We start from the raw sequence: 27,261 nt of genomic DNA on the forward strand, positions 1-27,261 counted from the left end.
CATACTGCAGTGTAGGGCTGGTTTGCTCTAAGTGCAGAATTCTCTTAAGTTTATGCTGTGCAGCTGTAAGTACTGTGAACAAAATGAAATTCCTGCAGACCTCTCTTGCACTGGGTCTTCAGGCAGTTTTGTACAAACATGATTGTAGAACTCCAAAGGGTTTAATAAAATTCTTCTCCCAACTATGTGGCAATTCTTTTAATCTGACTGATAGTTTAATTGGCTTTTTTTTATTCAATGAATATATGTAAAGAAAGCAATGTTAAGCTCTGGGAGGGCAAATAGTTCACTTCTGCCAGAGGCACAAGGCTCATGCTTTGGCTTTACCACGAGGACCCCAAAACCCAAAGATGCTGTGGAAGACAAGAGGTGGGAGTATGGCAGTGCTTTGCCTTTGGCTTCCAAGCAGATCTGATCAGATCAATTCCCCATCCCTTCTTTTTTCACCCTGTATATTCTCTGTGAAATGTAGACAAGAATTCTCAACTAATTAAAGTGAGCATGAGGAAAACATGAAGCCCATCCACCATTTGTGGATACTGTAGTACACCTCAAAATGGAATACTTTCATAGAAGTAAAGATTACTAGAAGTTGCATGTTTTTCTCCTGGGGAAATGTTAATTGAGTTACAGTATTTGTTTCATGTAGGTAAGTAGAGAGAGATGCTGGGGATGCAGAGTTCTTCACTGCTGAAATCTGGGTGTGATAAAAAGACCTGAAGCCGAGTTAGGGTTCCTGTTTGCCTTAGATTAGTAACAATTACTTCTAGGCTTACTCTCTGCAGTGTCATATCCCTGAATGGTATTTATCCACCATTTCCCCCCACAACTCATTACATTTACACATTTATACATTTAAAGCACAACTTTTCTGGCTTGCTTGTTATGCAGAAAGGCACTTTTGAGGTTTTTCTGCTTTATGTACTCCTGGCTCTTGTTCTATTCCCACACTGCAATTCGCAGGTTCTTAATAAATAAATAAACAAGACTCTACTGTTCTATCTATCCCTCTCCCTGGCAAGGTATTTGGCTTACTCTTCTATGTAATATAAATATAGATCTGATTGATGGACATTATTTCATAACTTTAATTTTTCAAGCATACAAATTTTCAGCTTGTTTTGCAGTTCACAATGCTCCAGTTGGAGCAGATGCCCATCTCCACTCTTCTGAGACTGTCCCTAAAGCTGCTGAGAAGATACGATTTTCTTATTTTCTTAGAAGAATACAGGGTACAGATAACTTCTAGCCTCCAACTATCACACCACACTGAGTAAGCAGTGATATCCAAAGTGTAATGTGTGCTCTGAGAACATAGCAATAACTTGACAGTATTTAATTGGGTTGATATTTTTTTCTTACAGGCTTTTATGTGCACATAAAAATTGCAACTGTCATGCATTTGAAAAATCTATTCATGTGTTTACAGTATATTGATCATAATCCTGTATTTCTAACTTTATACACAGTGTAAAAATAAAAATACTTAGAAAATAATTATGCCATTTCACTTCATGAAATTTGCTCTTTTAAAATGAGCATAAAAATTATTAAATTATACCTTCTAACAACTCTATTCAAAGCCAAAATACCATGGCTTAGAACAAGGTATTAATTGGAACAGTCTTCAAAGTTTAAATCATTAGCTTATACTTCTCCTTGAACTATGAAAAGCTCATGGCAAGGTTCTTCATTTATGTGTGCATAGGAAAATTTCTAAAAACCAAAAGGTGAAGAAAAGTTGCTAAGCTTTGTTTTTCGGAACATTGGTTTTGATATTGGAATGTCCCAGAATGCTGTAGTTGATTGAAGTTAAATAGGGCTTGGCCGGTCTGTGTCCAGTGCTGGATCTTGTTGGAGGGATCCTATGTAAGCCATGAAGCTGTTGTTCTGATGGCTCCAGTCATAGTAGTCCGGAGAGAAACTTAAAAAGAAAATAAAAGAATTCGTGACTGGCAGATTGGAACTGTAGACACCTGGCTAGTGAAGATAGGGAAAATGTAATCATGTAGAGGTAGTTCTCATGCTGAAGAGCAAAAATAAAATAAACCCCCAACCAGGGGTCCAGGCAGCTATTTATTTTTCTGATCTGTCGCATATTTTGGCCCAAGTGTTCATTATCAATTTCCCGATTCTCTTGGTTAACTAAAGACCCTCCCCTTTTTGACTTCTTGTTCCAGAAGGTGGTGGAAAATCCCAGAAGTGGTGCTGCTCATCCTTGCCAAGTCCTGGCACTGCAAGGGCCTGTCAGTGATCTAAACCTCCCCAGAGACCAGGACATGGTTTGCAGGTCTGCCATGCTGTCTTTTCTCCCATGAGCAGCACGATGCAATGCATGTGGCTGGTTTGGTTTCTACTGGGAGCTGTGCATGTGTTACCAGTGTGGCTGGTTCCCTGACGGCTCAGTATGGAAGAGAGGGTGCCTCTGGCTCTAGGATGGGATACCAGGCTGGCTCAAACCCCCTCCAGCATCCTCCATGGGCTTATTTACTATGTGAAAAACTAAGTAATGCAGGAATAGGATGACTGATAAGTGTAAATAGAGTGTGCAGCTTTACTGAGCCATGGTCTGGGCTCACAGACAGTGACTACACTGTCTCACCTGAATGAGTGACAAGAACTAGATCTGGGTTATGTTAACTACAATTGGAAATTTAGCCAGCATTTTGAGTGGTTACATTAATCTATTCATGTAATAGTGTAGCTACAGGAACAGCAAAGGAACATAACATGACTGAGATGCTTTTCAGGGCAGGATAGTACTGTCAGTACCTTTCTTTCTCTGAATTGGGTGCTACCATTTTTCATGTGAACTGCTCCTTCCTGGACAGGAATCCTTACCTAAACCTCACAGCTGTGCAGAGAAGATAGAAATTCTGTGCCAGTTCGGGGTTGTGTGGGATTTTCAGCAGTTTGGTGGATTTTTCTAAGTTTTCAGCATGTGGGAAAGCAGATGCTCCCTTCATTTCTGGTCACCCTCAAGTTATTTAGCCATGTTACAAGGCAACCTAAGATGAGAGGTGTCTCGCTATGACTGTCACAAGCTGCTGCCTGTGCTGTCCAGCTTTTCCATGCTCTGCCTGAGCAGGGAGACAGATGTTTTTCTAGGCAGTCTTGCTCTCACACTTGAATGATTAAATGGAACTTCTAAAGCCTCTCTTGGAAGAAATAGAGGATGAAACAAAGTTCTGACCTGAGTTTTCCAACAAGTGGCACATTGGTACAATTCCTAAATTACGTAACAGTTTTCATTCTTGTGTCTTTATAGTGTCTACGGGGCCCTTGGATCCCCACAGTCACTCAGTGCTGCCTTTCCACTTCAGCTTCCCCTTTTGCTTCCCCTCACCCTGCTGGGATTTATGCAGCAATAGCAGCTAGACAATTTACATCCGTCTTCTGTGGTGTCAGAGCTCCTCCTCCAGCTTCTGTTTTGGGAAGCAAGTGGTTCACTCTTGTATCTCACCTGCCCTGTGCCCCCTGTGGTGCAATATTCCAGGCTAGATCATCATCACTGTCATATCTGCGGGGGTTGTCAAAGAAGTAAGATCTGGGACTGAAGCCATGGCTTGGGACCATTCCTGCATTGGCCTGAGGGAAGGGAAACTTCAGTCAGTATTTGCAGCAGGTACCAAATAGCTGTTTATCAATTGCTTGTGCCTGACTTTTAGAAGAAGTTGCTGCCAACTTACCTCACAGTTTCCAAAATAAAACACACAATTGTGCATTTGCTGTTTGACTCTACCAGCATAGTGATATTGTTCTGAACAGTTTTTATTTATCCATATTTCTTAGCTAGCACCTGACCTTTTTCTGAAACCACCCTCCAGTCTGCATTCAAATTTTCTGCTGAATTCCTGTCCATCCAGGACACTTCATGATTTTAGCCAGCTGCCTTGAAATGAGCAGTAGGAAGCAGCTGAGGAGCTGAAGGAAAGTTATGAAACATCTAAAAGATTTGATTTTTACCTCCCACCTTGCTAACACTCTCTCCTGGTGCCTTATCTCCCTCACCACAGGAACTGGTCATTTTGAAGCTTGGCATCCTGCTTAGTGAACCCACATCTGTAAAGTCCCTTAGGCCCTCACCAAGCAATTTCAGTATCTACTCTATAGTGCTGTGAGGGTCAAATCCTGAGATGAGGTCCTTTGACAAAACAGGGAAAGGAATCAACTCTTTCATTTACAAAGCAATTTCACTTTATTTTCCTGTGAATCAAAACAGAAAACGTACAAGATGCAAGAAGACAGTCTGACTTAAGAAACAACACAGAGACATTTAAGAATCCACTGGGCCTCAACCACTGATCCACTGCTCCCATCCCCAGGGAAGAGGGGTTCTCTGTGCCTGTGCATAAACCAGGATGACATCTTCTCTCTGGCCTTAAAATGGAGAGAAGTTTGATCTCCCCGTTTGTTTTATGTGTTAAATAACTTTGACAAAGATGAAATGAAGATTAAGTGCATCTTTGTCATGCCCCCATTTCCAGCATTTATCTGGTTAAAGGTATGGCAAGGCAAAGGGCCACATGCTGCTGTAACCCTGTGTCAGCACCAGAGCCAACAGACAGTTCATTCCAGGCTATAATCACTTGTGGAAAGGAGTCTCATATTTGAGCAATGCTGAATGCAGGATGCCTCTACTCAAACTTTTTGTTTCAGAAGTCACAAATGAACCACGAAACAAAAGAATAATTTCTCAGGATTGTTTATTAAAATAAAGAATATTTTTGATTTTTACCTAATCAGACTTGTTGTCATGATTTTTTTTAACTAAAGGAGGGTTTGCTTTAATTCTAACCCCATGCTTTCTGGCCAAACGGCAGCCTAGTGAACACATTAGCCTAAAATCTTGCGACCCTTGATCTCCCTCTTGTGGCAACCCCACACTGAAGTGCAGTTTTCTCTTGCTACAGTCTCTTAATTTTTTTGTTCAGTTCTACTTATTTCTGGTCTTCCTCTAAATACTTGTCTTATGTAGAAAAAAAAATCTACATATACCATACCCATGTGACAGATAATATTTACCCTAAAAAAGCTATCCATAAAAGAAGTGATATCACTGATTGCCTCTTCTGAGCTGTGTCTTTATGGAGATTTAAAGCTTTTTTCAAATCACAATGCAAAAATATGCTACACGTGTTACTGCAATGCTCTTGTGGGAGAATACTGCCTGTTTGACTCCATCTGAGCTCTTGTTTGATTAGGATTCCAAGCCTTCATGGCATCAGCTTTTTGAAATGAGTGATCTTATCCCTTATCTTCGTTCTCTGTGAATCTCTTCCACACTATCCAAACTTGATCTAAGCCCACTTCAAATGAAATGAGATCTTCCTGTGGTCACTTTTTAGAAGAGCAGAACCTCTGGCCTGTACTTAAAAATATTTCTTCTTTATGCATTTGTCCTGGCTAACTCCTAAGCATGAGTGAGGATGAGATATTTTTGGTCATGGACACTGGGATCCATGGGATTTCTTAGTGCAACACCAGGTATTAGTTCCTTGTTCATCTTGGATTTATCATTGTCTCTGAAATGTGTATATGAGGATAAAACCCATCACCTTGTCTAGAAAATCATTCTATTATTTGCTTCTTTTACTTGTGTATTTACCATTCACATCCCTTTTGAATAATATTAGCTTTGGTTTCATTTGGCTTACATAAACAGAGATATTACTTCAGTAATCCTTGTGTGCCTGTCAACCAGCTAACCTGGAGACACTGCCTACAGCTATAAAAAATGCCATCTGTTAACTATCTAGATATTAAGGACACTTACAAGGAATTATCCTTACAACTCACACCTTAATCTCTGGTCTTCTGAAATAGCCAACAAGTCAGCAAGTGTTTGTTATGGCCACTGGTCTTTGACTTGGAAAAAATTCAATGGGTACAGGGCTGGAAAGATTAAATCTGTTATTTCATAGCTGTGTTGAACAGTTAGCACACAACCATTTTCACTGCTATGTGATGAAAGATGCAAAGTTTGGATAACAAAATCCTTTTCTGCTGATTCCAATAAAGTGCTGTATTATCTCAAAGGGAAGTTGTCCTCACCCTTAAGAAAGTTCCTGATTTTAAGATAAATTCCCTAGAAACATCTGGCCTTCCTGCTGGATAAACCTGATCAGTTTCTTTCAAGAGGAGTTAGCATAAAGAAGCGGGAAGTTTTGGTTGCTTTTATTCTGCCAAGGACACTTTGAAAAAGAGAAGTCAGCATGTAGAGATGCAAAAGCTCCCTCAGCAGCTGAGCCCTTCAGACCTGCCTGGACATTACATTAACAAATTCCACTTACTAGATCTTTCGTAGGGTTTCGGACACGGAAGAAATACACAACCAAGGAAGTAGGCAAGAGCTCCCAGATGAAAAGGATCACTCCAAACACTATGTAACCTGCATCTCCCAGCTGACATTTCAGATCTGCCTGTTGAAAAGTAAAAGAGTAAAGTGTTTAAAAATAAAAATGGCAGCTCATTTAAAGTGCAGGAGGCAATGCCAGAAATTCCATTCCGTAGAGCCAGATTAACCTGGCTAATGATTAAAAGCATACTAAAAAAATCAATATGCTGTCTTGGGTACATGATTTCCCTTCCCTCCTCCTGCTATCTTTCCTTCAGAAATATCAGTTTAATGCAGGGGTCTTCCCATCTTAAAAGCCTGGCATGCAATCACTTGATGAAGTGATCAAATTCAGGTAATAAGCACTAGTTTTCCAGTCCTTTTCCTGCTGGGAATAACTGTAAAGTAACAATCAATGGTCAAGGGCATTGCTTTTAAAAATGAAAGACTTGGGTCTGTTCAAATTTGTTCACATTCTAGGGTTGAATAACCCTGCTGTCACTGCAGCACTAACTGTGATCTTCTCTCTAGATCTCTACCATTGCCCATAGCTACAGAGGGCAAATCCTGTCCTTTCATGTGATTTGTACAGAAGAGAAAAGGGTGTTTCTGACCCGTGACCTGAGGCAATACTACAGTACATTTTTTGGGCTGTAGTTTTTAAAGTGACTTTTGATTCTGATACCTAATTGAGTACCCACTCCTTAGTTCCAGGCTCTTTACATATAGTTCAAAGAACTTACCCCAAAATCCATGCAACCCTAATGTCACAAGCCAGAATAGATGTTCAAAAAATGTAGTAAAAAGCATTCCAGTAATCTCCCAGTGAACAACCTCTCCCTCCAGAGGGCAAACAGGACCAAGCAGTCTGGCCATACCAGCCCCTGTTTCTCCAGACTGTCAGAATCAGAGCAAGAATTGTCCCCTGCAAGGGGTTGGCAGCAGCAACAGCAATTCCTCAGGGCTTAACAGGAGGGAAAAAGCTTGATTCAGGAGAAACGTCAGAGCCTAATGCCTTTCTGCCTAAACCTGTGTGCTCTAATTCCACCAGCAACACCTGCAGTCTGCACTGCAGCAAGGTTGATTAGAGGTCCCTTGATAGACCCTATTCAACTAACTCATAACAAGGTCCTCAGGGCACTCCTATCCTACTCTTTACCTACTTCTTAATTAGAGTTTTACCTACTGCTCAACAGAAATTTGTTAATGGCTGCAGGTTTGCTTGGCCACCCTGGCAAAACAAGGTCCTTGAGTGGCTGAGAGTGCTGCTTTGGGTCTGCAGGTGCTTGCTGACTGCAGGGGAGACATGGGATTTTGAGGCTGAACAAAAGATACTCATGATCCAGACCCAGGCCTCCCATTTTGCCCAGCCTTGAAAGAGCTGGAAAAATACTGGGACCTAAATACATTCTTCAAAGCAGAGAATGGAGCTAGATGCTGAAATTTGTCACAATTTAACAAAGAATCCCCTGCTATTTCCTTTACTGTTTTTATTACTGTTAGTTTTCAGTGTAAATTGTCACTTGCAATTAAAGGTTGGGAAGAGTTGTAGCCTTAACCTCAAACTACCAGAATTGTCATGCTAATGCCAAAATTAAAGTTAATAACCCTATAGCCCTGGATGGGAGTGGGAGATGTTTTGATGTCTTAGAACTGAGCATTTAAGTGGACTCAAGTAGTGTTTTTCTGCTTCTCCAAGTACAATACATTCTTTATAATGGACAAAATACCTCTCTGTTTCAATAAAAGACTTTTATTTTATATTGTCTTTCTTTTGACAATATAATCAAGGTAAATAAAAGGTTGATTTTTTTAAAATAGTTTTGTCTTGTGGTTACTTTTTTCTTTCAGCACAGAACTGGAACGTTTATCCTTATGCCAAAATTATCAGAAATTTGTATTCCTGGAGGAAAACAATCTTAATGCATCGAATAAAAGAAAAAAAAATAGGGTTTGAATATATTTATTCCTTTTGTGATAGCATTTAGGAAGTCAATCATCAGATAGAGAATGTGGTTTTCTCATTAGCCAATATTTTCATACTTGCCTGATCTGACACGTTGTACCAATCATAATCAAATGAGTTGACTTTCTTGGTTTGGGAAAATGATAAGATGAACAAGTTGTAGCAGGCTCGTGAGGTATAAAGTAGTATAACAGTCACTCCTATACTTGTCACCTGACAGACAGATGAGCCCTGGAAGAGAATTAAGCACAGGTTATTATTCATAAGGGAAGTTGAGAACAACTTTGCTTTTCATGGACTGCAAGAGTTGTCATGTTACTCTGTCTCATGCGACTGACTTTTTGTCTTCCCTTCTTTGGCCAATATATCCTATGCTACGTATATTCCTGTATTTTATCAGCATAGTGGTTTCCAGGCAATGGTAGCAGTTCCAGCCCTTAGCAAGATGGGCTGTGACTAATTTTTACATTTTGTTGAACATGTGCTATTTTAAGAGCAGTGAAAACGCGTAAGACCCACACTTGGTATGAGGTGGAGTGACAGAATTCAGCCTTCAGCTCTGCATTAGCTACAGAGCATCCTGTATCAGATGCTGGCTTGCATGATGCAATCTTGCATCTTTTTACAACTGCTTGCTTTGCACCAATTTCCTAAGTACAGAGCAAGTCATAACAGTCAGCACTTAAACACAGCACAGACAGGAACAGAACATCCTGCATTAGCTAATGCTAACACAGAGGAGACAAAGTGGAAGCACAGCCTGTGGACAGAGTGACCACGGCAGGGCAGTCTGAGTTGCAGCTTGACACAAAGGGAGGAATGGGACTGTGAAATTGCAACAGTTCCTAAGCCCTAGAGAGAAAACTGGACAAAGCAGGGGAAAGAGCCTGATCCAGTGAGAGGAGTACGTGCCTGACCACTGTGTCAAGTGGGCAGGGTCACTGTCAGGGGCTGAGACACCAGCACAGCAGTTGCAGCAGGAAGGAAGGATGGAAGGAAGGAAGGAATCCAGGAGTCACGGCTGCAGGGATCTGTGTGAGTCTGATCAGAGAGGCAGGCAGATGTACAAAAATGGGACTAGCTTTGAAAGAAACTCAAAGTGAATTCTTCACAGTTGGCTCTGAAATAGTATTTTGTACAGCCAAAGCAGGAAAGATGGGTTAAAGTGCTGAGTGCATTTAGAGGTAAGTTGCCTTGCAGTCATTTGCTTCTCTAGCCCTGCCCTCTCCCCCTCCTGGCAGAGACCCACACCAGGAGGATGGATTCTTTTCATCTATGTGAGAGAGACAGGCCAGGAGAGAAGTTGCTCCTCCCTGCCACAGGACCTTTTAAACCAGTGCAGGAGACTGGAAAGTCTGCACCCTATTCCCTCTGCTCACACACTCTGCTTCCAGGTTTGCAGCGGAGGGGCAAAAGTTCAAAGCACTGTGGCCAGCAGAGCAGACATAGCAGAAGGGCTAAATAAGTATCAGGGGAAGTCACCAAACCTCCATGTCCTGAATTCCTGGACTTCAGGAGACTACCAGGACTCCAGTGCTGCTCACACATGCTGCTGGCTATCAACCCTGCAGCTTTATTGACCCAGCTCCTCAGTCTGCCTTCCCCAGTAAGCGTAAGTTAAGAGGAGCTCAGGGAATATTTAAAAAAGCCTGCAGAAAACAAGCTTGCCTCTCTTCCCAGCAAAATTACGTTGGCTCAGTTTGGAGCAGTCAGGCTCTGAAAACAGCCAGTGCAGACAATGTCTCTGAATTCCAGCATATAACAGCCTGGAAACACCACCATTCACCTGGCCATAACCTGCATCCATGTCAGGAGTGAGCCAAGAGACTGAAGCTACTCAGGTATTGAAGCCAGATCCATAGCAGGCAGCGGTGAAAGCTGTAGCAACACCAGCAAGCAGGAAATGCTTTGAAGAGGAAATGTTTGCTAGGCACTTCTCGGTTCTCCTTCGATACTAACAAGTCAGTGGTGCTGTCATGGAAACCGAGGGAGAGAGAGCAGAGAGAAGCTGCTGACTGGCACATACCATACCCCAGCTCAGTGGCATTTAGAGATTGCAGATAGCAGAAGCAAAGAGCAGAACGGGGTTGTTATTTCCCTGTATAAATTTCCCTACATAGCTGTCATACTTTAACAGTTAATAGTTAAACGTATACAGATTTAACAAACTTCTATCCCACCAAATGCAAAAAAAGAGATAAAAGTGTCCTGGTTCTGCTTCCAGTCAAATACACTTAGTGGGTCTGTGAAGGGAGAGGGCAGCAGTGAAAGTAAATCCAGAGGAATCGTTTTTCAGTCACAGGCCATTGCAGAAAAGAAGGGGAGCCCCAAGCTGGTAGTGTGCCCCACCACATGATGCATTTGGGCAGCACAGAACTGGCCCAAGTCAGCCACTAAGGGCAGGGCTGTGCATCTCCTCAGTGCTGGCACAGCCCTGGAACAGAGCACCACGATGGATCCCCAGGCCAGGTCATAGAGATAAATGTGTTTTCATGTGTGGTCAGAAGATACATGCCAGTAAATGGGAGATACAAATAAAAGGCTGCCAGTACTGATGGCTACCTACATGCACCACAGAGCATGCATTATCTCCAACACTATTTCTGTCACATCACTGCAGAGAATGGATTTTTCTTCTCTAGACAGTTTTTTGGCTTAACAGTAGCAGATAAAACGGGGATATTTTATTCACTGCTAGTTTCAGTCATCTGTATCCCTAAAGTATGTGCAGTCAAACCCTATTGGAAGTCCTCAGAGGAATTCCTATTTCAGGTCAGCAGAAAGTAGGAGTAAAGCACTCTTTAACTCTCATTTCCACATTCAGACTTTCATCGGCTGAGTGTTCTGTCCTTTCCCGTCTGCAGCAATGTTAGAAATTTTTTGGGTTTTGTGAAATAGTTTGGAGTAAAGAAGGTTGGGTTTCCTGCAGGAGAAAACAGAACAAAACCAAAACCAAACAAAAACAGAACCAAAGCCTCCTTTAGGTTAACACTGCTTTGTTACAGAGATTTATGCTCCTGTGATTTGCAGCACAAGAAAAACTTTCTTACTAAAAAAAATAATCCATTGCCAGTGCCCTTTGGTCAGCAAATGACAGGCTTGAAAGAAACAAAACTGAGCTGTGTTTTTAAATCTTCTATTCAGCCCTGAACTTTTAGTTGTTGTGCAGCACAGCCAGATTTGATTAAACAGGAAGTGTACTTATTTCATCTGATTAGGTAAATGTAGAGGGGAATTCTATGATAAGGTTTTCTAAATAGCAGCTGAACCTTAGATTTTTAAAGGATTTGTTGTGGTAATGGCAATGTGTTATTGGTTAAACTGATAATTTAAGATTTAACTGTCTTCTGCAATTGCAAGGACTTTTGAAAGCCCTGTCTCATTACTTACAGATACAAAACATCTCCACTGATTTTATAATAAACTCTTTGAAGCGCAGGCTTATATGATGCCACCCAGCTCCTTGACCACTGAATGTGTCCAAAGATATAAACCTAACAATATTTCTTTAAAGAACATCCTGTAGAGTAATAGGAGACACTTTTTAGCCCCTTTCCCTAGCTAAGTTATAAATATATTTAGTCTTTTAAAACACATTCTCATTATCAATAGGAATATATATAAGAATATGCAAATGTATAAAGGGAGATTCATATTTTTCTATCTGGCTTATTTTCAGCATGCTGCTACCTTAAACAGTTAACTTAGTCAATGATTTGCCCAGCTGAAGGATTTTTGAAGTATAGGCCACTTCAATGTTGCAGTACTGAAATGAAATGATCCTCAGACAAGGAACCCAGAGAAAGCAGTGTCCACTTGAAAAAAAGCTGTGAGACACTTCAGCCAAAAAGTTACACAAAATCTGCCTCAAAAATACATACTTGTGATCACTGGTTTTAACCAAATGCTCCCCTTGCTACCATTTAGTATTTAATTCATGCACTGAACACGAAGGCCAGCCAAGTGCAGGCTGTAAAGTTTAAAGCCTCCAGCTCTCAGGCTTTGTGGCTTTGCCTTGCACTGCCCTTGTATCTCAGAAGGGACTTGAAAAGAACTGAAAATGTACCTTACCTTGGACTCCAAGTAAATGTTGGCTAAAGACATCTTGGAGATCTTATACAGGCAGATGGAGAGTGAAACAGCGCACAGCACAAACAATGTGTCATTAATTGCCACCCGGACAGAGACAATGATTTTTCTCTCTGAATTCTGTGTCCTCACCAATACTGCACATGTTAAATTCACCAAGAGGAAGAGGAGACTTATGAAAAGAGAAGCCAGGTAGAGGGGCAACCTGGGAGAGTGAGAAGAAAACAGTTTTAGCAACATCGTTCAGCAAGTGTCAATCACGAGATGGAGGTTGCACTCTGAGAAGTGAAATCTGCCTGTGTTGGGCTGCCACAGCAGACAGAGTAACCAGCTGCCTGAGCCAAAATCAAAGTGCTCCAGATTGCTGGAGAGATTAACCTACCTCATTTCAAACCTGTTTTTACAGTTACACAACAAGATGTAAATAAAGAAGCTAATATCAAGCAGCAAAACATGGAAGACTGCAGCAGAAATACAACAGCACAGTTCTCAAAAACTACTTTAAAAATACATGTACCTTCTTAGACCATGCACTTCATACACAGCACAAACACTCTGCCTACTCACTCCCAGAAGAAACCTCTCTAAAGGCTGAGTTACCTGGAATGGACTGTTTTTGATCCTGGTTTTACTATACCACCACTGCCATATAGAGCTGTTAATGTTTGCCATCAGATATCAAATTAGGGAAGTGTCTAACAGCAGGAAAAATCTCCTAGTTACTGGTTCCCTAGGTTCCATCTCTGTCTCTTTTCCTAAATAATTTGGTCATGCTCAATCTCTTGAAAGGAACATCAAGAAATTGAACAAGAAATGCATATTGATTCTGGGTTGGCATCTTGCCATCTAGGCCAGGAAAAAGGTGTGTTTATACAACCACAGAAGCAGACCTGGAACCGAAATGTGACAGACAGAAGCCCAGGAGCTGGACTGTTCTTATCCATCTACCAGCACTGTTACCTACAATATAAGCTCACCATGTAATCAAGGTATTACATGGTATGTAATTTTTTTTACTATTACTGCTTCTAATTCCTCCTTATGCCTATACAAATCTGTGGGGCTTTCCATTAAAAAAACAAACACCCCCCCCCCCCCAAACTAAAACAAAAAAGCATGCTTCCATTTCAAGTATTTGCTTAGTTCATTATCATTGCTGACCAAGGCAATTACCGATAAGATTCATAATCTGCAGTCATTGAACCAGAGGTTTTGCCCACAGCTTTTCATGCCTGTTGGAAACTTTGAATTTAATTGACAACAAATATACAGCCTATCCCTGAGGAATCTGGTTCTGATTGTTTAACAATACTTTACCCAAGGGGGATCTTTTCCTTTCACACATTCATATTCTTTCGGGTTAGCATCAATGCAGCTACAAAGCTGAAGCATAGCTGGCTCCTTTTCAGAGGGCAGGAAAGGAGGAGTTAAAATACCTTTGAGATATTTTAACTGTGTCACAGGGAGAACTGAAAGCCTAAGAGATTGTGAATCAATGTCTTCCTTTCCAGCTATATCTGGCAGTGAGCAAGGATGCTGTTTTTCCCTTGCCAGGCACGGAAATTCCCTCTCAGCAGGAAGATTGTGCTCATTCTTAACTTTCCAGGGCAGGGCTCTGTTTTTAGGATAAGCAGCTAGAGGTAGTTCCTTTAAACCTCATAGTCTAATGCTGGAAGCATTGCACTCCTGAAGCTCCTCTTTCACACTGGTTCCTCTATAATGGTGATACATTTACAGCTTTCATTAGTACCTCAGGAGTCTTTAAATAGTGGTCACATGTCTTCCTTTCCTTCCCGTCCCAAAGTCCCATCTCTAGTCCCCTTGTGGGGGTTTGTGAGGAAAGGCACACTCTTACATCTGCTTTGCTTGTGGGACAGTAAGTACATTCCCTCCTCTTGCTCACCTTAGCCAGAAGGACCTTCTGCTGCAGCACAGCCTGCATGCTGGCATGCAGCCTCAAGCTGGCTTGCCACCAACAAGGCTGCGAGGCTTCCAGGCCAGGCTCCTCCTTTGCAGACTTTAGCAAAAAAAAACCAAAAAAACAAAAACCAAAAACCAAAAAAACCCCCACACACTCTCATACGTGCCAGGGTGAGCTGTCATGGCTAGTCAGTTGTCCAGCTCTTCACATAACGAGCTTCCAGCCCCCTTATTACCACGATGTGGCTGAGGAAACGGCTGCCTGATTTGCAGTGCAATAGAAGCATTGTTGCTGAATTTATCAAAAAGCACTGATAGAGATGCAGGCTGTCTCTCTAGGGGAAGTTTTAGGGTCTCAGCAGACTAAAGGCAGAAAGTATCATGACAATTCAACTACAAGGGCACCTACAAGGCATGAAGAAGAATATGGAGTTTAATAGAAAACAGAAAAGCTGTTCTTTTTTATATAGAAAACAGAAAAGGGCAAGAGAGGTGTTTCTGGATTGCACCAGTGAAAGCACAAGTGAAAGTTCAAAGGCCTATTGTAACTAATTCCCACTTTGGGACTACTCCTTAAAGGAGCCGTGAGTAATCTGGTTTGGCTGGGGAAGACACATGCCAGGCTCTTCTGTTCTTTCTGTGTCAGGATGAATGCACCCATAAGTTTTTTCTTTGAGCTGAAAATAAAACCTCAGATAAATGCAGTGAGATTTGCCTTGTTTAGCAAGAAAATATGTTTGAAATTACAGTATTTTGTATGTAGTGTCTGAGGCTTGTGTGTAACAAGACATGCACACATAGCATAGCAAGCCTCATCCAAACCTGATGACAGTAAGAAATTCCCAAGTACAGGGAGACAGTCAGAAGGACTGTTTAAATACGAAATTGGGCTGGAATAGGCTTCATCCTGAGCTCTTTTGCTAATATTGTGAAGGCCTATTCTAAATAAAGTTTGCTTAAGATTTTGGATCCCCGATAATATTTTTTTTTTTTTGTCTGAAATGATTCTGATTTCTGAGACCTGTGCCAGTTCACAGACAGCAGTCCTACCTCTCAGTTGTCCCATTTATGTTGCCATCATCTGTTGTTAAAATGGCAATACCAGGCAATACAGTCTCACACTTATTAAAGAAAATGGCGGGGGGAAATCAAAAAGTGGACATTCGGTAATGAAGAAAAATCAGATTCAGTAAGTGCAGATTCCAGACCTGTCTGTAGGCCTTGCATCTTTCCATCATTTTCCCTCAGGATCTGAGCAACCTAATCTAATGAAAGATGTCCCTGCCCATAGGACATGGGTTGGACTAGATGATCTTTAAAGGTCCTTTCCAACACAAGCCACTACATGAGTCTATGTTCTTTCACTAGCTTGTTACAATTAATTCATCTGTGGGCGTGCACATATTACATCACTTCAATTGCCCTGTGTAAGATAGCAAACGAGGTCAGCCTTATTAATACAGCTCTTTCAGACAGACTAACCACTCATGCTGAGATTTAGATGTTAAAACAAAATACAACTGAGAACCCTTACCAACAGAGCTGAACAAGAAAGAAAAGTCTAGGCCAAATCCAAGAGTGATTTCTATTAGAAATTCAGTAGGGAAGAGTCAGGGTGGGCATGGAGCTGTCGTGAGGCTCCATGAGACGTGAGTCTGTGCATGAGTAATTCTAGCCACAGGACATTTGTGTTTAGGAACACAAATGCTCCAAGACCTACATGCAGGTTGATAATGTAGTCATTTCATAGGCATTGACTAAATATCACAAGCTCCCTGTGCTTCAAGAAAGACATTTTCAAGCAGTTTTCAGGAATAAAGCCTTGCCACAAGCATCAGTAAGAGATGAGGTTCAAAACTTCTAGCTCTCACCTCTAAAGCCATGCAGGAACCTGTCCACAGACAGTCATCCACCACCCTGACCTGGCTCCGTGCAAAGTGATCCTCTTTGTCTCTCCTGTCTGTGTGCCCCATGAAGGGCAGGCACATCTGCTCTGGGGGGACCTGCCTGGGGTGTGTTCTGCTTATCTGCCAGCCCATTCTCCTGGATTTTCTGCCTGCAGGAACCAGAGTGCAAACAGGGGGTTCAAAACTGCACTTCAGCCTGGAGTCCACATTCCTCAGCCAGCCATCACACCCTGCATTTCCCATGCCCTCCCCAGCTCACCTCAACCCTGCTCTCACTGTACTGCCCTTATACTAAATATGGTTCCCAAAGCACTTGGTACAGATCGTTGCCCCACAAGCTGTATGAAAACCCAGTAGGATAACAAATTTCTAGATAATATGCTAGATATTATCTAGTGATAATATTTGCCCTGTTGATACAGTACTATGTTCTCCTAACAGTCAGTGAGTAACAAGTCAGATTGCAGTTTAAAATTATTCTGTTTTCCTATCCTGAATTCATATTGTAAATTCTTTCTTTAGAATGGAGACAACCTCTCTCTCTCCCCCCTCCTTCTAAACAGCATTGCCCAACTGAGGCTTTTAAGCATTGCCACAACAAACATTAATTTATTGAGCTCTTCCTGAGATTTCTGGACATGACTGCCCTTTGGGGTTTTTTTCAAGTACATCCTGACAGCTTTTTCTCCACAAAAAAAGGCCAAATGAATCTCTCCACCTAAATGCAAATCTGTGGAGTCAGGGTAGATTATCTATAAGCTCCCAAACACATCACGAAATTGAATCCATTCTCCCTAGCTCTTTCCCTTCACAACTTGTCCATCATGTTCTATTACCAGTGACCTCACAGGTTAAAACATACCTACTCCCACACATTCCTGTCAAAAAACCAAAACATCACTCTGCTTCTTCAGCACTGGATCTGAATCTACCTAGTAATAGAAATGTTAAGAACCAGGAAACAAATGCCCAGGATGGGTGTTTTCTGCTTGCATTTGAAATATTTGCCTTTGAAATATGTGACTGTCTAAAAATGATCCTTGTGTTGGGAAAGGACACAGTCTCCTAAAGGGCATAGGAAGAAGATGGCTTCAGAACCATCATCATGAAACAATGGTATATGAATATGAATAGCTGAAATACTGGTGCCACAAATTAGAAAAAATGTTTCTCAAACAGCATGGCTGCCCTTCTTTACCACACTGAATGTTTGCATAGTTCTTACCTGTATTTCAGTAGCTCAGGGGAATATTTTGACTTAGCTTTGAAAATCACCTGCAAAACAAAAAAATATTGCATCAAACATAGCATACATGTCAGCTAAGAAAGACACTGTGAGTCACAGCAGTTCTGTCTCACAGGCCACAAGATATGTTAGGACAGGTTTCATTACATAACGGATTTGCATGGATTGCTTCCCCATGGCAGGCAAACCCTAAGCAAAGTACTAGAACCACTCAGCAGGTGATCAGATCCACTTCTATACAAATTGTCTACACTATTATTTTCACTTACTCTAGTTTAAGAGTAAGGTCCTTTATACCAGTATTAACAAAAGGATCAATGCCACATATATATATATATATATATATATATATATATATAATATATATTACATAATCACAGAGAGAAATTATTATAGGCTCTTCCATGACCTGACAGTATATGTCTCCCACATCAACCAGCTCACACCAGGGCCATGAAGAGCCCATCACAGTACCCTGGCCTGAAATTAGATATATACTTCTACACTCATGTTACATTGCCAAAAAGATGCCACTGAGAGCTAAACTCATTATTTTACTCTGAGGTATGATTTGGCTTCTTCTGACTGTCTCTTCACTGTACAACAATATATGCTTTTACAGAGAGATAGCTCAAGCCCAGAAATTAGCTTGCTGTACCAGAAAAGACAAAATACTGACAGATTTTCTTTAATGTAGCTAGGTGCCATCAGTCATAGTTGTTTAAAACCACCATCAGAAGTTATACAAAAATATATTACCATATTTTGTATCTAATTTATAAAAAAATTACTTGAAAGTCTCACTACTTTTTTTATAAGCTAACATGGTTTCCAAACATAGTTTACAAGTTAATTTAAACCAACAACGAGCATACTGGTTATAAAACCGTATGATGTATGACTTATTCTGGGTTGTTTCCCAATCATTTTCTTCTCAAGTTATGCTATCTTATCCATTTACCTTGGTTTTGCATGCCCTTTGGTAATGTTTGCATAATATTTGCTGTGATTATTTTGCTTTCCCAAGGAAACAGGACTTAAATGATCGCAATGTGACAGTAGATGTGTCTGCCTGTCAATCTCTTTATCTGGCCTTTACTAATCTTAAAATACTTCAGAAAACTGATGGGAAAATGCTTGAAGTATCAAAGGCATGATCCTTTATCACCCTTCTAAAAATCAATGACTCAAAGGAAAAAAAGGAACTCTATAAATGTATCTAAAATATGTCCTCTGTGAGGAGAAACCTACATAATGATTCTATGCGTCACCCAATAGGGGAGGGTCTGCACAGCAAAACATTGTAAGAAATTCTCCAGTTATGGGAACAACTGAGAATCAATCATGAGACATAGATCTGGAGAAAATCAGGCTCAACTTGTTCCAGAGCTCCTGGAACAACTTGTCATTTAACTCCTATTCACCATAAACAGCTGCCTTGACATGGAAATTATTTTTGTGATGCATCAGCCTGCTTAGCACTAGCTGAAGCAGCAGAGAACACTGAGTTTTTCAGCAAACCGAGAATAAAATTGAAAACTTGGGGGAAAAATTCTCTAAAAATAATCTGCAACCATTGATACTGTTTTAAAATAGATAATATCTCTGATAGTATCCCTTATTGAAGAGTTTTGTGATTCATTCTCCAAATTCCTGGATCATGAAATCTTACAGGAATTCAGGAAGAAGTTTTAGGTTGTTTTGTTAAATTGCTTTTGAAAGGAAAGGTACAAGGGGCTTGCAAATGTTCTGCACTTCAGCTGTGCATAGAGAGTAGCTGTCACTTTCAGAGAAGAGATGAAGTTCAAAATACTTTCCAGATACTTTTTGTACAAGATTTCTTGCCTACCCTGCTTATTCTGGAAGGGAGGGAGGAAGAAGATTCCTCACCTCAATGAAACTAAGCCATTCCACAAGCCTCACCTATTGTGAGTAGCATTTATACACACTGTACTGTTAATTTTGACACCTTTCAAGAGTTGAACTGAACAGAAGAGTTCAGAGCCTCTGCAAAGAACCTCACAAGACAAGCAATTTCCAGTGGGCAATGAGTTTTTCTGGTTTCACAAAACCTAGCAAATACCAAGTTCCTAAATACCATCTCCAGTGATTACCCAAAAATTATCTACTCATCCTTCTTAAGTCACAAAGTCCTATCACATAAATCAACCCAAGACCACTTCCCATCAAAATCTTCATGCATAACTTAGGTAAAACCAAATGCAATGCTCCTGCTGCAGATCCAACAGGATCTCTCAAGATTCAAGATCACCAAAACAGCTGTTATTGTTATTCTGCATTTGGTGAACCTGTCCTAGGTGATACATGTTCTGAAATTTTCAGAGCAGAATGATTATTAAGAAAGAAAATAAATACTGTATTAGAACAACAAAAAAAAGGATGCTATATAGAATGAAAGCTACACTTTAAGGCATGGAGAATTCTTACCAATTCACTGCTAGGCAGGAGCACAGGCAGCCAGATTCTGCCACCTTAGCTTAAACATTGATGCGGCCTTAGTTCATGAGTAGCCCTGCTGGAAGCAATGGGATTGTCACAGAATAAAGAGTTGTTCAGTGGGAGTAAGGATGTCAGAAGCTGATCTCAATATACCTTACATGCGTGGGTGCAGCTTTTTGCATTTAGCATTTAGCTCAAGAGACTGGTTGCTCAATGGCCCCTCCTCGCAGCAGTGTTGAGAAAGCTTCCAGTCAATATCTGAGTCATCTAAGTAAGTCTTCCAGCAAACCAGAGCAAACCAGACTATTCCTAAGAATAGACTAAACAGCAAACAGAGAACAGGCTCTTTTGAAAAGATCCTTCAGAGAGGCCCAAGATGAACATGGAAAATGCAGTGAAAGTCCTTGCTAATTTTCTTATGTCTAAAGGGTTACTTTTTAGTACCAGAAGTATTTCTCCTTCTGCTTGTTCTTTGAAAGAGAAATATCCTGTTTTGACTCTCTGTTTCTGCCAAAGGGTTGGAAACCTCAAATGAGATTCTCACACCCCCTCCTCCACTCCCCTGAGGTATATGTCTGCGTACAAAACTGCAGCAGTTCAAAAGGACTCCAAAAATCTCTTCATACAGCCAGGGAAAATTCCCATTGCAGGAACTGATGTAAACAGCTGACCTTAGACACATTTTACCAGGCCCCAGGAGTGGGGACGGCATGGGACCCACCAGCAGCTTGGCTGCAGACAGCTCTGCTGGGCAGCAGAGCAGGCAGACAGGACCAGGCTATTTTAGCTGATGAGAGTTCCAGCTTAACAGGAGCCACTTTGGCTCTATAAGTATCAGTGAAACAGCTGTCAAAGCCAAGACAGATATTCCCAAAGCAAAAGAAAAATAAAATCTCCCCGGAGCAATTTTCATATCCATGCTCTGATTTAGCTGAACTGATGTGATGACTGCCGCAAACCTCTGCTGTACCTCCAGTCCTAGCTGATCAATTCACTTTTACAGGAGATATACAGCTCAGCTTACCAAAAAGCCTCAGATATATGGTAAATGCTTGCCTATGTCTCAAACTGGCCCTCTGCACAGGAATGAAGTTCAGCTTTATTTACCATGTCTCACCTCAAATACCCCATAAGAAACATAGCACGCACTTTTCCTTTCCAGTTCCTTTCACCACAGTCCCTCTCTTCCTCTGTCCCACTCCATGCAAACTTCCCTTTGAAACCTGAAAATATGCCACAACCTCATCACCAGCACATTTACCTTTCTTCTGCTGTGTATCTTTCAGTCCCAGGCCCACCTTCCCCTTTCCCTCTTTCTTCCATGTCCATTCTTTTATTTGGATCAGATTTGCCAAAATAGGCAAGTCTTCCCTCTACTCTAAATTCTTCACAGTTTGTAAGGCCTACAGACATAGACAACATGACTCACTACCATACTCAGTCTTCCATGAATTCGTAAAAATAGATCTAAATGGACAGGGATGATTGTGGGGGCTGACAATCACAGTAAACTTTCAAGAGTAGCTTTCCTATCAAATTATTTTCTAAGTCAAATCACCTCATTCTTCATGTCAGATGCTGACAGCCAGCCAATCTGCAATTTGTCTTCTGTAGATACAATACTAAGGGCAACATTTTTCAGCAAGCATATTTGATGATTCTTTGTCATATGTAGGTAGCCTGCCGTGTAGTTCTACATACATCTAAAGTTTGTTTTAAATTAATAATAAGCTTTATTAGATATGATTTATTAATTTCTGCTAAAAAAAAAATCCAAAATAAAAAGCCCTCTCTGCTCTCTTACTGGTGAGAACTTTTGAAATGCTATCTTCAGTAATTAGAGAATGAGGAATTTTCTTAATTCTCCCCCCAGAGCAAACATTTACTCTGGTTCCACTGAAATACATGAAAATTTTCTGAAAGCCTTGCGCTGTTTATACTCCACCCTGCCAGGCATGGCCAGCTCCCCTCTGAACCGTCTTACTCCATACAACTTCTCTTCATTTGAAAGTCCCTGATTTTATCAGCACTGCCTGGGAGGCAGGGTAAGCTTCTCAAACCAGATGCCAAAGAAAAGGGAAGATGGTTAGGGAGGAGGAAGGAGAGGTAGAATCTGCCTACCAGCCTTCTCCACCCATACTGTCTCACAGCTCTTCAGCTCAGCACTACTTTCCCTTGATGTTGGAGAAGTTCCCAACATGATGACAAAACCTAGAGCCCACCCAACTGTTTTCTGTGCCTGGCCGCAAGGGAGGCCTGGGATTTTCAGTGAAATTTATAGGTCATGGTCTTTGGCCCTGACCTTGTCCTTTGAGTCTGTAACCCTCCATCCCAGCCTCTCTCCTGCTTCACTTGTTTTCTCTTCCCCAGGGAGAGGCAAAGCCTGAGCAAACAGGACAAAGTGAGGCAAGTCCTTCTCTGCCCACCCCTCACATGCACCGAAAAAGGCAACTTATTTTTTTTCCCAGAACCTCTTTACTCTTTTACCCACAGCAGTAACTGTAAAGTCTGAGGAGTCATCTCAGTGTCCCCTTGGCAGGGACAGGGAAGATTTGAGAAAGCAGGACATAAATAAAAGAGTACCCAAATCCTGAAATCCTCACTTCATTATCCTGGGATCCCTCACTGTGGGATCCTCCACTTCTTTCCCTTTAAAGTGGAAAAGATGTTATTAAGCAAAAAATATGCTTGGAAGCTGCATGTGTAAGGCAAAATCTCTACGAGATTTTTGGTCTCTGGAGGTGGAAATGCACTTTGGCTCCCTATCTGGTGGATCAGGATCAGGGAGCTGCTGTTTTGGTACAGTGCAGTTACTTGCTGGTGTTGGGCTACTGTTTTACAAAAGTCCCGCTGGATCTCATCTTCATTTGAGATTTATTTTAATGATTTCCAAATAGGCAGAGAGCCTGCCCTCCTGAAAGGGTAGATCCCACTATTATTTTTCTTTAGAAGGGAATGAATACAGACACAGGATTAATAAATTCTAATACATTTACCAATTTGACTAGGAATCATATTAATTTTCTCCAGTATGGGATCTTTGAGAGCAACTAATATTCTGTAAGCCTTATCTGCAGCACCCTCTCTACTTGCCCTAAATAGGGCATTACAACTGTATCAAAGGACCCTGAACTTGCTTCTTAAGTCAAAGATCCTGTTTTGAGTCAAAACTATTTGATTTTAACTTCACTTTTTTTCATAGTTTCCCTGCTTTAGCAACCTGCCCCAACACACTAGAGCTTCTTCTGCTGCAGCTGCTGATGCTCAAGTCTGGGAACAAATCTCTGCTGTGCTGATGTCATCAGGGCTTATTTGTCTTGCTACACATAAAACACAGCTGAAATTCCCTATGGCTTTGGGATACTTATTAAAGAAGAGAATAGTTGTGGCTAACTTTCTGTCAAGTTCAAAGGTGCTCGTTATTCAAAAAACACCGTCGAGTGCGTGCCAAATGAGTTTTTTGTTTGGCCAGGAGGATTTGCAATATTTTTTGAATCACTTCTGTTCTCCTCACATCTATGTTTAAAAGTTTTCCTAGCAGTGCCACATTTAGGAATGGTGGGTGCTGTACAGCAAATAATAAAAACCTGTGAAGTCCAGAGACCCATGGGATCTTTTCCAGTGCTCTGTACCTATACTATACACAGATCACTTCTTTCCCTCTAGCTAAGCACCAGTGAAATAGTAGGGATTTCGTGCAACGAGACACAGCTGCAGACCCTTCTTGCCCATCTTCTACAGAATAAAAGGATAAAAGTTGTTTCTAAACAGGTCTGTGAAGTTTTAAGCCATTACTGAAAACAAAATTTTCCCTCTCCACCCCTTTCACACTAGTTCTTGCTTGCCTACTGTGGAAAGCTAGATGTACATTAAATACAAGATGCTGAATTTCAAGCCAAACCACCTTTTAATGGTTAGAAGTAAAGAAATAATAACAGTGAATTAAAAATATATGCACTTATTCTGTCATATATTCGTAGAATGGCTGTGCTTGTATTTCTTACACCTTTGTTTCAGCCGGGGAGATATTTGAGATTAAATTTCACTGACAGCAACTAGTTCTAGAGCAAACAATGCTAATCTTATGTCTGTCTACAGTGGCACAAGATATTTAAAGATTATGACGCACATCACAAACTCTGAAAGTCCCTGGCAAATATGTTTCAAAAGCCTCACAACAGCTCTTCAAGACAGGTAACTATTCCACTCTTTTTCAGAGGGGCTCAGAGGAAGATCATGAGGACTCAGGATGACAAAGCAGGAATTCTGTCTCAAAGGCAGAACCAACAGCCTTACATTCTTTTCTGTTTCCAGCCACTGACTTGAACTTCCTGAACGCTATCAGACAGCAGTGCTAAAAATAAGTGAAAAGGACATATGTGTGCATTCTCTGTGCTCTTTTCAGATCTTCCTCAGACAAAAGGAATGTTACCTGCAGCACTAAGCCTCCTGAGTGCTGACACTCTACTGCACAGACTGCTGTGCCCCCTCGGTGCTTGCTCCAGCCCAGGCTTCTCTTGGCCAAGAGCCAGGATGCTGCATTCTGCCTCCAGACTTCCACAGCAGCCCTACATGCGTGTCTGAGAGAAGAGTCTGACCTAAGGCTGTGACTTAGTCCCAGCACTGTGATGGGATGCACTGTGTGCTGATGGACATTTGGCCCCGGGAAGCTGCACAGTTATCAAATGACTCTCACAATAGCTATGGGATAAAGCATTGGTCACCACATGCCTGAGCTGGATTTGAGTAGCATGCAGATGAAAGGTTTCTGTAATCCCTTAATATATCTCAAGTACCAGGGAGTGGAGCAGGGTGAGTTAGCAGGCGTTTCAGATGCTGAATCCGTGAAAGCAGACCTGAGAACAAAACTGGGTATGTGGTTCTAAGTATTTATTACCCTCTACAACTCAAGTGATCTTTCAGCTTACCATTGCTGCTTTTCCAGCCTTGGGACAGCAGCCCTTGCATGCAGTCTGGTGTCTCCAGTCAGGCTGTTCAGAATTGACAAGGCCTGTCATCCCTACACTGTTAAACACTACAGGAACTACAGAAGCACCAGCCCCAGGCACCGAGCTGGTTCCAAGTGGGGCACACAGCAACATCCTGAAAAAGTATCCTGAGCACTGCCTGGTGTGCTCCAGGGCTGGCTGATGCTCTCCTGAACAACTGTGCTAGCACTGAGAAAGTGGACTTTGATCAGGGCCACATGAGTGCAGGCTTGGCATCCTGCTCCAGCCACTACAGTGGGATTGAGGAGAACTTGCCGTCCTGCAAGTTTCCTGTAAGATCTTAGGCAAGCCCAGCAGCCTTTCTTTGTCTCAGCATGCCAATATCCCATCCTTCAGCCAAGTGCAAGATAGCCATGCTCACCATAAATATTTTGAAGCAATTCTAGTTGCAGCAACCGGGAGCCTTGCACAGCTTAACTCATCTGGCTTCTTAGATGTCCATGGCACAGAAACACTCTAAAGACCTCTTCCTGAAATGGAGATACTATTTCCTGTACTCCACTATACAGCTAATTTACCTTTACATCAGAGAGTCCTTGAAATAGAGGGTGTATCCGTGCACAGCACTTAGCACTTACTGAATAGAGTCAAAGCTGTTACAGATCGTTACAGGAATTTGGGCCCACAGTAGGACTCCATCAACAGTTTCAATTGTTATACACATAATAGAAATCTCACTCAGAAACATCAGCCGACTTATGAAAAAAATGGGACCGGGGGTTTATTGCTGGCAAAATCAGACATTACAATTCTGACTGCACACAGAGATCAAGTCTGGTAAGCCAGGAGGTTTTTAAAGTCTAACAACAAATATAAGGCATAATAATAAAATGACATTTTGGATGTCCAAATTCCAAGGTCTCCTATACATTTTTTCTTCAACCTTTGAATTATTTTTATAGACACTAGACATGTTAATTGATATTCTCACAGTGATCACTTCAGGCTCCGGCTTCATTGTAACACTGATCACTTACATATAGACCAGAAGTTAAAATACCCAAATAAACAACTGAAATTTGCTTTTTGCATTGCCAAGGTACATTTGTAAATTACATTTTTCTCATGATGCTCATATCATAAGGCTTTACCATTCAGCTAGATTTAATCAACTAAATATCTGTTGCTTACCTGTGTGAAGTAAAGATTCATCAGCGTGAGGGTGAAAAACTGGAGGCAGACTGGGAAGCAATAGAGAAGCCAGAAGATGAAGGGGCTGAGAGAATTTGCTGTGACAAAGTCTTTGAAGTAAAATGAAAAGAGCACTGTCCTAAGAGAGGCCCAAAACAGGCACAGAAACAGAAAGACAGTTTGGTAACTGAACCTCTTGTGCCTGTAGTGAAGGACCAGCCAGAGCTGGACGTAGATGAACACAAAAAGCAGTGAATAAAAAACAGTATACACAATGGTCAGGCCCAGCTTCACATACGGAGGGACAGCTGGCGTCAGGGTCGGCGGAAGGGTGTCATTTTTCAGTGGGTCCCACTCAGGGGCCTCCATTTGATATCGGGAATCGTCAGAATTATTTAAGTTTGGCTGCCGCTGTTGCCTCCTCCTCCTTCTCCTTTCATCTTCCTACAGCATAGGAATCAAGAAAATGAAAGAAAACAAGCTGCACTTCCTCTTTGGCAGCTCACTGTGGGCTGGTAGCACATGATCACAATTCAGAATGATTCATTAGGACTGCCTTTGTCAGCAATTGGCAGGGAACAGCTCAGAAAGCTGCTCTTTGCTGATGTCTCTGCACAAATCTTTACCATCCTTAAGAAACAAAGAAATCCACCAGCCCCTGAACGGCTTACTGCTAATTTTTTTCCTAAGGAAAATGATCTGGATTTTAAATTAGTTAAGTAATGTTCTATTTTCTACAAGAAGCAAGTACCTGACACTTTCCCAATGGGAACCACATCACATCTTTGTAGGATTTTTTTTCTTGTTTCCTGTTTAACAAGTACTTCATTTAGCTGCATTTTGTTAGAAATCATTTTAAGCACCTTCAAGTACTCCTGAAATTCAAGCTGCTGTATTAAGCTGCTACAGCTCGGCTTGGCATTGCAGAAACCTTTATGTTTATAAAGAATTACACAATTGGCACAGCAAATCTAATACATTCAATATCTTCTTTTTCTTATAAAGTGCTTCATTAGAATAGGAGAAAGGATACCTCAGGACTTCCTGATATAAACCTAGCATACACAGGAACAAAATAAAACCTCCTAAAGATCTAAATTCACCAAAGCATACATGCAGCTACAGGTTCTTTCCTTCTTGGTTGATTTTGTGCCATCACTCTGGAAACAGCTGACCAGACACGCCTTCTCACAAGT

At 41.4% G+C, this 27,261-nt stretch overlaps 1 protein-coding gene across 1 annotated transcript; it reads right to left on the minus strand.

The window, feature by feature from the left end:
• Positions 1-1,079: 1,079 nt before the first annotated feature.
• On the minus strand, positions 1,080-26,562 carry GPR137B (G protein-coupled receptor 137B). Its single transcript, XM_058836531.1, has 7 exons — positions 26,066-26,562; positions 17,445-17,494; positions 12,375-12,597; positions 8,381-8,534; positions 6,294-6,418; positions 3,464-3,588; positions 1,080-1,924 (listed from the first exon to the last, which is right to left on the minus strand). Exons 1-7 carry the CDS (start codon positions 26,432-26,434, stop codon positions 1,813-1,815), a joined length of 1,158 nt encoding a protein of 385 aa, XP_058692514.1. The 5' UTR covers positions 26,435-26,562; the 3' UTR covers positions 1,080-1,812.
• Between the last annotated feature and the right edge of the window lie 699 nt (positions 26,563-27,261).

Source organism: Poecile atricapillus, chromosome 3 (genome assembly GCF_030490865.1).
Source record: "Poecile atricapillus isolate bPoeAtr1 chromosome 3, bPoeAtr1.hap1, whole genome shotgun sequence".
NCBI classification, from domain to species: Eukaryota; Metazoa; Chordata; class Aves; order Passeriformes; family Paridae; genus Poecile; species Poecile atricapillus.